General features: G+C 38.2%; 1 protein-coding gene across 1 annotated transcript in view; it reads right to left on the bottom strand.

The window, feature by feature from the left end:
* BMPR2 (bone morphogenetic protein receptor type 2) overlaps window positions 1–16,103 on the bottom strand; it is a 105,318-nt gene that overhangs the window by 22,182 nt on the left and 67,033 nt on the right. The window contains exons 4-6 of the mRNA XM_053982060.1: window positions 3,870–3,980; window positions 3,264–3,355; window positions 1,023–1,253 (exon numbers count right to left, since the gene is read on the bottom strand). Of these exons, the coding sequence (XP_053838035.1) occupies window positions 1,023–1,253; window positions 3,264–3,355; window positions 3,870–3,980 (434 nt within the window). The remainder of the gene's footprint in view (window positions 1–1,022; window positions 1,254–3,263; window positions 3,356–3,869; window positions 3,981–16,103) is intronic.

The raw sequence follows: 16,103 nt of genomic DNA, 5'->3' as shown, positions 1-16,103 counted from the left end.
GTAGCACTGTTTTGTTCCTTTTTGCTATTCAAATAAGCTGTTGTTGTCCTACTGTCTCCATAAAATATTAGGCTTCAGCCATCCCCTTCACACCCTGCAGGAAATATGGATTTGCTTACTTGAGACCAAAAAGCTCGTTAAAGAAAATTATTTAATTGAATAACTAAGGCTCTTTCCCATAAACTGGCAAAAAAAACCAAACCAAACCAAACCAAACCAAAACAAAACAAAAAAACAAAAAAAAACAAAAAAAAACAAGATAAATGTGACATCATGTTTTGCATTTTCATATATATAACCCCCACAAACATTTTATGATTTTTCAGGAAAGCAATTCACATTCACACTGTGTATTTTTTAAATGTTTCTGTCTATGTGTATACACACACCAAACATGAAGTATCCTAATCCATGAATTTGAGAAATACAAGCCTTCAGTTATCTGAGGAGATTTGTAGATAAGGTTCTGGAAAGTAAGGCTGCCTAATACTTAATACATGTCCTACATCATCAGTATATGCCACAGAAAGCTTTAAAGAAGATAACAGGATAAAAAGGCACCATGATTTATAGTACCATAAATTAGTTTGACAACAATCTTGTATCTATTACATTTCACTGTAAAAAAATCCCACTATTTACAGCTATTGAGAGATGTCATAAGACAGAGATAATGTCTTTATATTAAGAAGTTTTGAATTTATTAGATTACTTTTAAGTAAAAACAACTTTTCAAATTCTGTCATTGGATAAGGACAGAATTGACTAAAAAAACCTTGCACCAAAACCAAGAGCAAATACTCCAGAGCTAGGAATTTGTAAGACTGCATTTGGCAGCACTAACCAGGAAGTCTAAAAAGGTATTACAGTAACCCACAATAAGATCCATTAAAACTGTCATTTATATGGATTATTTTTACATTACTGTGCAAGAGGCACCACCAAAACCTTAAGTACATCCTTTTCACATGGCTATTCTTAGGATTCTTAACCAACCCAACTGATTTCTTTGAAGCACTTACATTGGGGTAATATTCCATCACTAATAAATATTCCATCCGGCCGTCTGCAGTGAATCTCTCATCCCCCACAATGAAGCGGGCGATGTTATCGTGTTCCATCAGTGGAATCCTGTAAATGTTCCTCTCATTGACAAAGTTCTGACGATTAGCAAAAGAAAATACTTTCACAGCAACTGGACGTTCATCTAGGGAACCTTTATACACTGCTCCGTATCGTCCCCGGCCAATCAACTGCAAAAAAAAATATAAATAATTAGTTCACAAAATAATAGATAAAGACAAAACCTGAGTTTTCACTCTACAAGAATTGTATGCCAACTTTTATCCTGACTTACATTATAAGAAGAGTGAAGACAGCGAGTATTTTGTAATGAAAATTAGAATTAGAATGCTTTCATAAAGGCTATTTTGGAGTTAGAAACCTCAGCATAAGCCAACATAGGCCTTACTAAATTTATTTATAGTCTGAATATCCAGTACATATATCATCATAAATAATCTATTCAGTACTTTTATATACAGAATCAATAAAACACATGTGTTTTGTGCTGCTAATTCTCTTACAACTTTTGCCTACTGAAGATTTATAGCTTTTATGTGATCAATTTCATTTCACTCCAGAAACCATAGACTTTAAGGGAAACATTTTAGGTTAGCTTATAAGCTGCACCTTTCAGGTTAGTAGTAACAAAATATGCATTTGTAGTGCAAAATTGATGACAAAAGAGGTAAACAGATTTTAACAGAAGGAAGTAATTAATTCCTGACTACCTGTGAATATTTATTCTAGCCCCCACTATGTTAGACAGTTTTCAAGAACGGCCTTCCACATCTCCATAGTAACTGCACAAGAAAAAAGAGATCTCTACTCTAAACCAAAATGTAGGACCACCTTCAGGAAGAGCCCTAATTTCTGAAGCTGAAAAAATTCCAGCTACGTAAGAATTTAAGCACCTATTTAAAATAATTTTCAGAAAGACCCATACATGAAACTGTAAGGATTTCATGAGCCATTTTTTAAACTTTTTAAAGAGAAAACAGAAGGGATAACGAATGTAATGTTTCTACAGATTATAAAATTGTCTTAGAGGATAGTTTTCAAAGATAAAGTATCATTTAATGGAGAGACTTTCTGTTTCTCAGTCCTTTTACATCACTGGGTTGCAAAGCAGCAGCAAGTCAGTTCAAGGTATGAACCTGGAATGTAATCTACCCACAGAGATGTCAAAAGGCAAGCACAGGTTAAAACATTTGTCCTAAAACACCCTGTGACTGGAGGTAAGGGGTCAGCTCCTTAGGATACAAGAAGCAGGACAGAAGACACCATAGCAGATCTCTCTACCGAGTTTCAGACCTGGAGAAAGTCACTGCTTTCTCCAAGACTGCATTAGCAGTACAAGTGCTTTCATCTGCGGCTTTGTACACTTCTACAACACGCATTGTTAGACTCTTGTAAACTCTGCCTCAAGTACTTTTTTGGTGGCAGAAGACACCCAAGGTTCTTTGGTGACCTGTGCTGTCACCATTAGAGCAACTCACACTGCATGTCTGCAGTCTGCATCTCTGGGTGGGGTTTCTACTGGGAAAAAGAAGAAAAGTACCACTCTACATCTCAGTCGTTCTACTAATTTTTTTCCTGGCTAAAAGGTTTTAAAAATTCCATATGTTCCATCAAGCATACCAACTGGAAGCATAACATTTTGCAGTTCTGTGATGATGCATCTAACACCAAGCTGAGCAGAAAGCTCTGGTTGGCCTCTAGTTGCCATGGAGCTAGATAGTGCCCCACACAGAAGAATGACTACACAGAAATGCACCACTACTGAAATATACTGCCCTATATGCAGTATATTCTATTTTCCAAGAGTGTAACTAAAGAATTTCAAATCCCTACAGTAGGACACTGTACTAAAAGCAAGCAGTGTCAAGCAAAACAGATGGATCTTTTGATGCAATGCTGAAATATATCACCTTCTAATTTTCCCCACTACCTCCCAGTGTTTCTTTTTTTGTTCTCAAGGTAAAACATGTTCTAGCTAATACCAACATTATTACTAACAAGATTAGACAAAATGTACCTGCAGTAACCCCTTCTTTATTTTAATTTCTTCTTGAAACTGTGATTTAGAAGAAAATATTACAGGGGCACTGATACATTCATTTCTATAACTATGCCTGGGATATGACCACAAGCATTATATTGAATAAAAATGAAGATTAATAACTGAGTTGAATATTTACCTCTAACAACTTTAGATTATCCAGATCCAATGAGGGCTCTGATGCTGCTGCCTCCATCATGTTCATACTGTGCAAACCTTGTTTACGGTCTCCTGGAGAAGAGGGTGAGGAAGAAATCAGCCAGTTTCCTTTCTGGACATGCTCCAAGTAAAAAAATGTAACTTACCTGGAACCTGGCAGAATTACATACTGTAGGCAAGGATGAAATAAGTAAAAAGGCGTCCTGTAAAATCTTCTCAGAGTCAGCAAAATGAACAGTGAAGGTGCTGATAAGCTACAAACTACAGATACCTGCTACACAACTATTTTGATAATTCAAAGTCACTGGCAATAACTATAAAGCATGTTCACCACCTCACTTAAGCAGAGCAGAGGATTTGTGGAAGAAAAATGGGTCCCAAAATGCCAGCTTAGAGAAGTCATAACTCTCTCCAAACTGTTACAAAAGGGATGTCACCATAAAATGTCAGAGAGGAGAAAGGGGAGCAGCATTATGTACAAGCATATAATAGGGACTGGGGAGAGCAGAAGACCTAAGTATAACTCTGAGCAATAGCCAAAGAAACAGTGGAAAAAAACAAAGCCAAAAATATTGTCAATCCCTACCTGCAAGCATCCTGTATCCAAAGAATAGAGCAGCTATGAGAACAGCCAGTACAGACACAGATGCCAGGGCAATAACGATGGTCTCATCTCGATGAAAAGAATGAGAAGAATCTGAAAGCAAACAAGATGAGGACTCTTTAGTTGTAAATTTCAAAGAATCAACACTATAAAACATGTAATTGTTATTACAACAACGAGAAGAAAAATGTACTCTGGATTGTCAAACATCCCACATCCTTTTCCCCTCAAAATCTAGGGATGGCAAAAGAGCGGATCAGTCCAAAACCAGCTGGGCACACATTCATCAGCAGCTTTTCCCAGCCTTCCCCTGCCCTGTAGCGAGAGGCACTGACAGCAGAAAGTGATTCCTCTTTCTATCTGGCAAAGTTCAGTACAGCCACACAAGGCCAAGTTGATGCAGCCCTCATCTGTTATCTGTGCCTTAATCCAGTTTCCTGGTACGAATCAGGTTTGTCACCTTGACAAGGCTCTTTTGTTGTTTTTCCCAGGACAAAAATCTCACAAGTTTGCAAACTGGGCTGCAAATATGATGAAAATTGAACGTTTCACATTCACTCAAATTCCTAAGACATACGTAAGTCCACTTAAACAAATATTTCAAAATACTTTGAGGTTTTGATTTGTTTTGTGTCAGTGCTCAGATTATTTCTGGCATAATTCTTACTGCTTAATACACAAAAAGACAGAAGTATCTCTACAGACTGAAGCAGGAAACCTGAAACAAAAATAAAATACTAACAAAATTAGTATTTGTTGTGAAGCAGCATTTGACTTTTTGTCAAAATTAGTATCTTGCTTTTTCAGGTTTTCTTGGCTGGGTTTTTCACTTGCCCAGAGAGGAAAAAAGATTTAATGAAAACATTTGTTAGTGCCTTGAAATGTTCCTCCATGTCAGAGTCCAGTCATGCTTCTTGCAGGCATATAAAAATCCAGACACTTCAATACAAAAAATTATTAGTGCAGATACTCTTCTGGTGTCAGAATCACTGGAATGTGGCACTACAAGACCTCATTTACTTTGGCTTCAAAACCAAGTTTGGGAACTATGTTTAAACATGTCTTACATACTGCAAAAAGTACTCCTTAAAAGACTGTAATGAGACCTAACTACACTAAAACCACAAAATATAAAATGCACACAAGACTTAAATATTGGATAAACTTTTAGGTGAGACTGAAATACAATTTATCCCAATCTATACTAGCTGAATAAACTGACAAACTCACTTTTCTTGAATTGCATTTAAAAGAAATTCAACATGATTCACTACTTCAAATTCCCAGTATGGACAGACATGAGAGAATCATACAAGAAGGTAAAGCAAATTTAAAAGACAACAACTGTCATTTTTACATAACCATAATGGTAAGGGGAAATAATGAAAAGCTGATAAAATAGAATGGCAGAGAGAATTTCAGCTGTGACAGAAGTATGTGGAAAATCACCTATCAAAACCAACACACAGCTCATATCTGATACTCCCCTTAAATAAAACAGAACTTGTGACAAATCACAATACCATCAAATTTAAATTTCTTCTGTCAAAAGAAATACCATCACTACTGGGGGTTTTGGTAAAATAACTTTTGCTATGAAAATAAGTTATTGCCATAGAACACTAATGTGGAATATGAGCTGTGACTTCCGTAGTGAGGAGATTAAAAGATACACATTACAATTGTCATCTAAATTATGTATTCAAAGCATAGACATACATATATATTGAAAGCCACAACATCATAAAGGAAACTGCTACATTATACAGAGCTATATGAAACATGACACTAGTGTAAGCAGATGATTAACTACTGGCAGGGAAATGGTAGTTTTGACTTTCATGGTTTTATGAATGAAATTTACATTTTATTGGGTTATCTTTTAAAATATATATTAAATGTGGCAGGTTTTGCATCAGTTCAAGACAGTGCCTAGCACGTACTAAGGAGTAGCAGGTTTTGAGAGACTGGCCCTTTGGTTATAATCCCAGCTGTATTTTCCTTGACTGCATAACTAGAGCACAGCCTTCCTATTGCCAAATAACCAGCAATCATTTCCCCCACAGTTTGCCAAATGATATCTGATGCCTAAGTTTGATTGCTCTTCTTTAGTTTACTGTATAATCGAAGGCTTAACAACATGCCTCCATCAGGAGGGCCCTCCTCTTCCCTGGAATGGGATTTTGCTGTTCAAGGGCATCCTGAGCAACACATTCTTCCACAGCTCTGGCTGCCTTGGCACACTCCCCTTAGAAGCCTGTGAATGTTGACATTCTGCAGGCTGAAGAGATACCAGAAAATCTCAAGATAACATTTTGCTCCCATCAGCAGCTGAAAAACACACAGATAAAAAGGGTTGTTTATTTCTTCTTCCTTGATGGACCATCCCCTCTGCAGTCTTTTTCTGTTTAGTGGGTAGTTGTGCAGCTATCAGGTAACCTCACAGACCTCCCTGGCCTTCCAGAGGAAAGAATGTTTTAATTTTTCTTAGGCAGAGTTGTTTTGTAAGAATTTTAGATTGGCATATCTTGAACTAATGTTCAATTCTTACAAATATTTAAAAATAACACTGTCAACATTCCAACAGCCAAATCAGTCCTACAGTGCAAGTTACTACTGTCAGGGTGATCAGCAATATTTATAAATTTAAGAATAAATACAAATTTCTTAGTAAGGGTAAGTGAGCATCTCAATGCTCAACAATATTCATGCTGCTCAAAACAGCATGAATGACATGCTGTGTGTGACAGCCAATCACTTCCCAGCAAGGACAACTTTACTATCTTTTGCTTGTAAATCTACACTAAAAGGAAAGCACAAAACTCCTGCAACGACAAAAGACCCAGACAGTTCCAATCCTCCCTCCCCTCCAAAAGTGTTATTTCTATCAACCCTTCTATCTGCTTTGTAAAACAGTAACTTCGGATGTTGTCAGATTATCAATCTTTCTTAAACAGAACAAAAAGGATATGTCACTTATCAACCCAGTTGCAAAACCTTCCAAAACTTAACAAAACTCTTATTAACTCACTAATTTTATTAATCCTTCTCTGGATATATTTCATCTTTAGTCTTTTACACCATACTCACCTTTAAATGCTTATCTAAGAACCATATAGGACCTCTCAAGGCATATGCAGAGGTTCACATTTGCTCTTTTATATACTTCTAAGTAATTAATACAAGTTTGTTACATACATATGCATAAGAGTCATATTTCTCTTGGTATTATTTGGAGATATATTTTAACTAACTCAACAAGAGACACATCAGTGTAGGTCAATAAAAGTAATCACTAACCTTTAAGCAAGGCATTTTTAAAATAAGGATGTAAAATGAACATGTAGAGAAGTTTCTTTTCATGCTTTTGTCCATGAACTTATAGTCTGGGTCAAAATAACCATGACTCATCATGATTAGGACATTGATTATGAAAGCTATGATTTGATATTATATTTTTCTGAACTAACATTTGGTTGGTCTTCAGCTGTTGACAACCCCTCCCTCAAATCAGTGGACTCTACTTTTCAAGTTTATTTGCAGGACCAGACACGTGCCCTACAGCTTCAGTATTTCTTAATTATATCATTGTACAAACTGACTTCAAACATGTCTAACAACCACGACAATACTGTTTTCAGATCTCAGACTGGGAGTGCTGGTATCTCAGTATTATTCCCAAACCAATGTATTACATAAAAAAATGTAATACGTTGGTTTGGGAATAATACTGAGCAATACCATAAAGGGCAGAATTAGCTGCAGATTCTAGAAAATCCAATGAATAAGGAGTTGGCTGCTGAGCTAAATTCTACCTACAGTTGTACACAGAAGATCTTGTCAGAGCTTTCTCCTATTTATATTACTGTAACTGAAAGGAAGGCAAATGAAGGTGCTTGTTTCATTGCTATTTCTAAGTGAGGCTTTTATTTCCAGCTTCAACTTAGGCTCCCTAGTTTACAACAAATGTGCTACAACAAAAAACTGAAACTAACAGAAACTTCTCTAAGGTCCAAACAACCTTAAAAGCCAATTTCTTATCCCACTTGAATGGGAAGGGGAGCACTGCTCACAGATCTACTGACTCTAGAAGCAGCAGTGCAAAGATGCCATGTGGAAGACACCCAGCAGGTACACACTTCTGTCTTGAAACATTTGCCAGTACTTCTTATAGCAGTCAGCAGTTGACTCAAGTCTACCAATCCCATCACAAAGAAGTATCACAGCAGGCAGTGTAATTTTTTTTTTAAGTAAGAAAAAGAAACAAAGCACAACTCATTAAAACAGAAGGACAACCTCCTTCTGGCTGGTGAGCAGCTGGTAACCAACAAGCCACCATTCCCAGAAGTGTCCTGACCTCATCATCAATAAAGGGCTTGTTTTCAGGTTCCAAAAACCCGACTACAACAGCTCCTGTGTATGGAGAAGGTACACACAAATAACTGGGAACGTATTTCAGAGCAAACCATGAAGAGGAATGCTTCCAGTATTCAGTTAGAAGTGAGTCATCTGGCTGAACCCAGCCCTGCACTCGGGACACTCCCTGCAGGCACTTCCACCACATTAAGCATTTCTCTCCCTTTTCTCAGGCATTACTGCCACAACAGTTTCCAAGCACTTATACAGTATCTTTGATGAATTGAGGTTTTGGGATTAAGCTTCCATACTGCCACACATGGAAGTTGTGAAACTGCTGCCGCCTTAACCTTCCCCAGGAATGACACAGAATGAAGAATACTGCCAGTGCTAATGGCATCAGGAAGAGCAATGTTTTTTCTTCAAAGTAACTTCTCCACTATAAACATAAGCTTGTAATATTAATTAATGCAAAAGTACTCCAATCTGTGCCTATGCTTGAAAAAACTTTTTATTTCTTTTTAATTTAACTTTCAAAAATTAAAGCCTCTTTTGTCGGCTTCCTGTTTCCATAATTCAAAATAGGCATTTATCCTATGACCAAAGAAAGTTGTGAGAAATGAGAGAAAACTGAGACAGAGCCAGGTAACAATAGCCAATGGCAAAAAGTTCTGTAAACATACAGAACTCTTTCCTGAGAGCCAGAAAGGGGATGCACCATTCTTCTGTTGTCCTTCCCCTTCAGCAAATACCGTGAGACCTGCAGACAGGAGGCTGCTCTGGAAAAAGCACCAACTAACCCACCATTGCCAACATCATGGCATCAGGTCAATCACCCACGTCTGTGCTCTTGAGGTAAATTATTCCAGCCTGGATGATGAACTGTGAGGAACCCAGGTAGAGATCTCATATTTCCTACTTCACCATTCAACACATTGTTTCCCCAATACTATTTCTGAAATGAGAGGGTATGAAGCAAATGGAATGAGAAATGAGGAGAAGGAAGGATAGTCTCTTCTCCATGGTAGCTGAAAGCTGTCCAGAAATCTTCTCTCTAACCCTACACCAAAGGTGCTACACCACAATGGCCAGAGAACTCCCTGGGACACCAGAGAGCTCACTATTATGATGAGACATCTTAAGACAGCCATGAGAAGAGGCACTAAGTGTCAACCAAGCTGAAAAACTAGGAATCCCAAAGGGGGGAAATTTGATTGTGTAATTAAAGGCTGTATCCCAACACAAACACACAAAAGGACATGGCCTTGTAACTGTGCAAGCAATGACATTGTTTCCTTCTACTATCTGAATATGAAACCTTGGGCCTTGGAATGTTGTTTCAATGCTATCTATTTACATGGTGGTGATCATATAATAAAGGACATTTGCACATACATTTCCACCAGATCTCTATATTGCTGTTAAAGCTTTTCATTCCATTTTCTGCCTGCTCTTCATGTAAATGACTCACAGCTGTGTATCTGTGTATCACACAGTAGTAAATAATTCTAGAAAATATATGTGTGTATTTAAATTTAGAGAAGCATTGTATAAAAACATTTTAGACAAACATACAATTATTCTATATAATCAAAACCAGTTTTAAAAGTAATTACCTATGTTCCTAGAGAATTTCTGGTAGCTATGTATCAAAAGTGAAGCGATCTTAAAGATGATAGGTACCAAAATATTAACATTTATTTAATTTGCCATATCACACATAAGTAGCAATATTAATCTTAACAAATAAGGAAAACACCATCCTTTAACTTTCACCGCACAACAGTAACATCTGATTCTTCAAAACAACTACAGCTGTATGGACTCTGATCAAAGTCAGTAAAATTACACAGGGATTCAAAAGATCTGCCCATACAGATCACTTTAAAAAGAAGCAGAGTCTTCACGCCATCCTAGAACTATTTCTTTGATGTGATAGATTCAATATGTTCATAGCCAATCTGGTGCAGAAGTTGCTCTTCTATTAAGGAATCTCAGTGATACCGAGGATGAGATCAGAAGGAAGAGGGAAAGCTTTTGGTTCTGTCACCAAGACAGCACAAGGTGGAAGGCTGCAGGGTGGGGGCAATGTGGCCTTCAGCTGCAGAGAACTGCAAATATGCTCTGCAGATCAGAAAGAGGCCTTTCAAATATATTTAATTCAACTTGCTTTTAAAGTCACACTTCTTTTCCCAGTAGCCCTGCACAATTTTCATGATATTGATAAGATCTTGATCCTTTGAAAAAACATACAATTAGCAATCTTTCCCAAGGGCCCACAGACCTCAATCATAATCTGTTTATCTGTTTTGTCTACACAAAGCTTGTATCAAACATGTCCTCGGAATTATCCACAACTAGTAAAATATGCACCCCTTACTGCATTATAGCAGCACATTCCAACCGAATCAAAACACCTCATAAGGTCTTTTTTCCTCTCCTCCTTTCTGGACAGTAGTCAACATTTCTTTCTGACCAAGTGACCACTGCTTCATTCCCGAGCCACTGTCCTGCAGCAAGAGAGTACAGTCTTCATCACATTAGAGCAAATGACAAGAAAGCCTCCAATATAAACACTATGCCAGAATAACCCAAACTATTTCATGTAAATCCTAAATCCTAAATTCATTTAGTACAGGGAACAAAACATGTAAGGAAAAAAAGAAGTAGAGAATTTTAACAAACAAACAAACAAACAAACAAAAACCCAAAAAAACCAAAACAAAACAAAACAAAAAACCAACCAACCAACCAAAAAACTTTAGTAGCCTTTTAGATACCAGGGACATAAGTCAGACTATCATATAATGAAAACAAAAGTCCCATCTACACCGATTTAATTAAAATCATTTAAACCTATATTTTTAGTTGAGCTGGAGCTAAAAAGTTGGAATACCTTTACATTATGGTCTACAGACATTTAAATAAACTCCAGCAGGAGCTGCTCCAAATTTTCTATTAAATCTATGTATAGGTGAGAATGATGAAAGGAAAAAATATCATTTCCTAACAACTTCTGCTGCTGACCTAAGCTTTTACAGGTGCATGTTTTAGAACAACTATTACACTAATTCTGTTTTATGAACCCATGTATAAGAGGTAAGGTTCCATCTTTCTGTAAGCATTTGACAAATTATTAATAAAATTAAGATCCATGTCTGAATTTTGTAGTGGACTACAAAATGTTATCAACATGACCATCTTCAATGCTTAAACCAAAGTTAAGGTAAGGAACCACTCTTTCACATAAAAATTTTGGAGGCACTTAAAGGCACAATGAAGTTAGCAAGGTAACTTCTATGGAAGAGGATAGAGCACAGTGCACACACACACAGATGGAAAACACAATGGGAACTGCATTTTTTGTGGTAGATGGTGCAACATTCTTTAACAGAATAATCCTGCCAATGCATAACCCTAAGGCAGTTTTTTTTCATAACTGAAAATGGATACTTTCCCTGGACTTAACAGCAGGTCTCTGGTTTCTAGTCTATTGGCTTAGATGAAACAGATAATTTGCACTTGCTTCCAATCATTAGTGTTTGAAGAAAATATTTAAACAGTCACCAATATGTTTCCACTTTGCACTCAGCATCATCATATTTGATTGATTTTAACTTTTTATATAAAATTTTATATACTTATTGTCATAAGGTGCCCTTTATGACACATCTTTTCATATTTTTCTCCACATCAGGAGAGCTAAAATTTTAATGCACTTTTCACATAATTGTATCACTGTGTGGAACCTGGACTGTCAGAAAGCACCAGTCTCTCATGAGACTTGCAGTAACATCAAAACCTGGCACTCATGCCTCACCGATCCCATCTGCCTCCTCAGTGAATGCCTCAAAACATCATACAGCTTGGGCTGTAAAATTTATTTCCCATAATGTGCTCCAGAGGAATCCTGCTATAGCTAGAAGCCAGTCATCCATGATGGCAGAGTTTCAGTGGGCAGACCTCTCCTCAAAAATCTGCTGCTGGAAAACGCAATCTGGATGTGAGCTTTGTCTCTGAAAGGAGGACTCCCTCACGGTTCCTGCAGTACCAGGCAGTCCCAGAGACAGAATCCCTCCAACAGAACTCCCCTCCTCTGTCCTTCTCTGGTGTACTGGCTGCCACCAAGCACCCAATCTGGAGCCAGGCTGGGGCGTTCAGATTGGTCTTTTTTGTTCATTTTGAATGCTAAAGTTTGCCGCGATACATCAAACTCAAAAATGAAGCAAGAGTGGTAATGTCTTTGGCAGGAGAGTGGGTTATGAAATCCCTAAGTGCTCTTTCTTTGATGACTTGATACAGAGAGGTGAATTAGCAGCTTGTCACATGCGTGCAGAAGAAATTAATGAGTTCATAAAGACCCAACAAAACTTCTCTTTCTGCCTTTTCTTCTGGGAGTTCAGGCATCTTCAGTATCATTTCTAACACTTCTGAATAGAACCTTATAATAATGATGTATGTAAAATAAAGAGCAATCCTAATACAAAACTAAATTTAGGTTATTCTTTCTGAAGTTCCCTATATACCAATAAATATTTGATTACTAAAGAGATAAAAGAAGTATCTTGCTTCTATAGTCAAACTGTTTTTGAGTATACCTCAACCTTACCTTCAAGCTAAATGGAAACCTAATTTGAACCCTTAACAACATACTGGGGACATCTTCCATATTGAAACAAAAATCAGAAAAATGTTTTTTTAATAACAAGGCTGAAAACAGCATTCACATTATCCTCTTATATTAATCTTGGACCAATAGGACTTCCTGCTTATCAAACCAAACGGTAACACCAGCTTTAACATATGGCACACTTCCAGCCTCTGTAAGGCACTGAATCAAAAACTACATGTGCTGCAATGGAAAAAAAATTAATGCTTCAGAAAACCTCTTTAAAGATATTTGAAGTTATTTTAATTCCAACAGGCTCAATAACCACATATTCCATGTCTGTAATGTTCCCAGGCACTAAAAATAGAGCCCAAAAAATTACATCAAAACACTGAAAACGCCTGTTTTTATACAGATGAGCTAACAACCTTCAGAAAAGGCAGCTCAGATCCATTGTGCTGCATTTTTCATGTCTTCAAGAGTGCTGAAGCCCAGGAATGCTGTCTACCAGTCAGTCACCAGTCAGCTCCCCTCGCTTCTAGAGAAACCCAGCCCCCCCCTTGCCAGCCCTCTCCTCGGTGGCAAGGTGAGCCAAGCCCAAGCAGTGTGGGATCTTGGGGCCTGTCCCAGCAGGTTCCTGCTGGGCACACCTGAAGGAGTGGCAGTGCCTCTGCTCCCAGTCAGGGCACAGAGATGTGGTGCTGCTCCCGCGTGGGCAGGAACACAGAGTGCTCGTGTCCTGCCAGGAGAGCTGCACACCTCTCACTGACTTTCAGCAACAGGTTTTTTGTCTTCTCAACCTTAGCAACAGGCAATGAAGAATGAACTGATTTGAAGGACATGATCGTACAGGGTGTTTATTCCAAAACCGTTCCCTAAGCATGTAATGAAATCTGAATTATAGCACAATTTTATGCAGCCAACCTGTTTAAAGTAGAAGCCCAAGATCAATACAAACAAGGTAAGAACGAGTTCTGACAAAATCTTTCCTTAAACATTTGGTTCACGTCCTAGTATTTCAGATGTAATACCCTAAATCAGCTTAATACTGTAATCCTCAAGTGTAATCCTCAAGTGTAGCAAGTATTTTAGTATTAAAACTTAACTTCTCCTGTTTTTTTTAATTCAAGAACATATTTCTATACTTCTAGTACAACTCTGTAGAGCGCACATTCTTGTACATAACAGGTTTTGTGAATTTAAATTTGAAGGCTTACACTACAGGGTTGTGAGTTAAACTTGTCTGATATTTTAGAAACATTCACAGTTAGTAAAAGATTGTTCGTCTGGCTAATACAAATTCAGACAATGCCTGTAGTATGCCAAAAGGTACATATCTGCTCTAGCTCTTGCTGTCATGGTTTAGAAGGAGAATGTAACATGAATGTACATGGGACACATTTTCCCATTAATCCTACCTACTTACTTGCTTGTTTTCCCCAATCATCTTCTCTACATGGCCATATAATTTCTAACTTTAGCAAATGCTTTTTCTGGGACTTCAGAAATATTTTAGAAGTCTTCCGTAATTTCAAGATGAAAATAATCATTACATTTCTCTATGCTCTAGCATCATACTGGTTGGTCTTACCAGGTATGTCCCAGATGAAATGGTTATTAGGAGGAACTGAGTGATGAAGCAGAAAGTTGGGATCAGACAGAATTCCTCCTCCTATCTCGCTCCAGGGCGCCTGCAGAATGCAGTGAACAGCATCTCCCCTTCTCTTTCCCAGGACTGCTGGCAGTCTCTCTCAGTCTGCATCAGTGTCTCAGAGTCTCAGTCCTGTTCCTCACTAGGTCGCATCCAGCACAGGCCATCCCTGAGGACACTGCTCGCCCCTGTGTCAGTGAGCAGAGAAGGGCAACGGAGCAGCCAAACCTCTCCTGGCTCCTGCTGAAAGCCACCTCTCCTTCCCAGCTGAGAGGCCTTAGCAAGGGCTATTTCCCCCTACTGTCCTTGCTTCAATGGAGATTCAGATGGTTTCTGGGCAGGAAGAACCTCTCTCTCAAAGACACTTCACAGATATGAGATGAAGCTATGTGGGGACATCCGCAAGCAGAAGGAAATAAAGGACAGAAAAGCTGTGGGAACCTCACAAGCCCGTGAGGAGGAAGCAGCCGCAGGGCCAGCACTCGGTAGGGCAGGAGCTGACACAGTGAGAGGCCCAGAGAGGAGAAAGGCTTTAACCTCCCGAGGACCCCAGCAAAATCAATAGTCTCCTCTGCCACACAGCTTCTGTTTCCAAGGCACCAGCTGGAGTGACCTTCTTCAAACAGAAAACTGCATTTTTATGAGGGCACACAATATGTGTAAATGCATTTTCTTTTCCTAAAGGAAAGAAAAAATTTCCAGAACTTGAAATATAAAACAAAGAGAAACTTAGATTGTGTTTCTGGCTCTGACACACAACAGCCTGATCTTAGGTAGGTTACTTTGCTTCTTAGTGCTTTATGTTAACTAGTTATATAATGGGAAAAACAGTACCTCCCCTAACTTCAAAGGTTATTCTGATTACTTTAAAATAGCATGAAGATGAAAAAGGCAATAATGATAAATAGCAATCCTTAGTTTGCACTTATGCAAAATCCCTCTACAGATCTAAGTACTTGATTTCAGATGAAATACAGACATCGTTTGATGTTCAGCTCTTGCAGCACAAGTGCCAGCTCGGGCATCCCTTGCCTCCTACTCCCAGGTGCTGTTCCAGCCCAGCGGTGCCCGACAGCTGCGCTGCACAACCACGGCTGTGCTGAGCTGCGAGCAGGCTACAGAAGCCAACGGGGAGACCATGGGAGGGGAGGAAGAACCATATCTAAGGCAACATCCCTGCCAAAATAAATATACATCAATCAAGTACAAAGGCTGGCATCAAAGCTATCAATTCATGTTACAGCTGACTTCTCTTGTATAACATGTTCTGTCTGCCCTACAGTAACAAACTTGTTTCAAACCAGGAATAAATATTTCAACACAAATCTGAATAGGTCACGAGGAGACATTTCATAATCCTATGGAAATTACTTGCAAACTATGTTGGAATCTGCATGATTGCTAGTTGAATTTCACAGACTGAATAAAACTTATATATTGAATGATATAGCTTCTCTAACTCTTCTACTTTATATTTTCCATGTAATAAAAACTTTTTAAAATCAATTCCTGAACTGGTCACAGCCCTGAGTATTGGTTTCAGCTGTTTTAATGATGCTGTACAATTAAACTGTAAGTCTAAAACTGGTACCTTCACAAG

This window comes from Vidua macroura, chromosome 7 (assembly GCF_024509145.1).
Source record: "Vidua macroura isolate BioBank_ID:100142 chromosome 7, ASM2450914v1, whole genome shotgun sequence".
NCBI lineage: Eukaryota > Metazoa > Chordata > Aves > Passeriformes > Viduidae > Vidua > Vidua macroura.
This window is presented reverse-complemented; position numbering and strand designations above follow the sequence as displayed.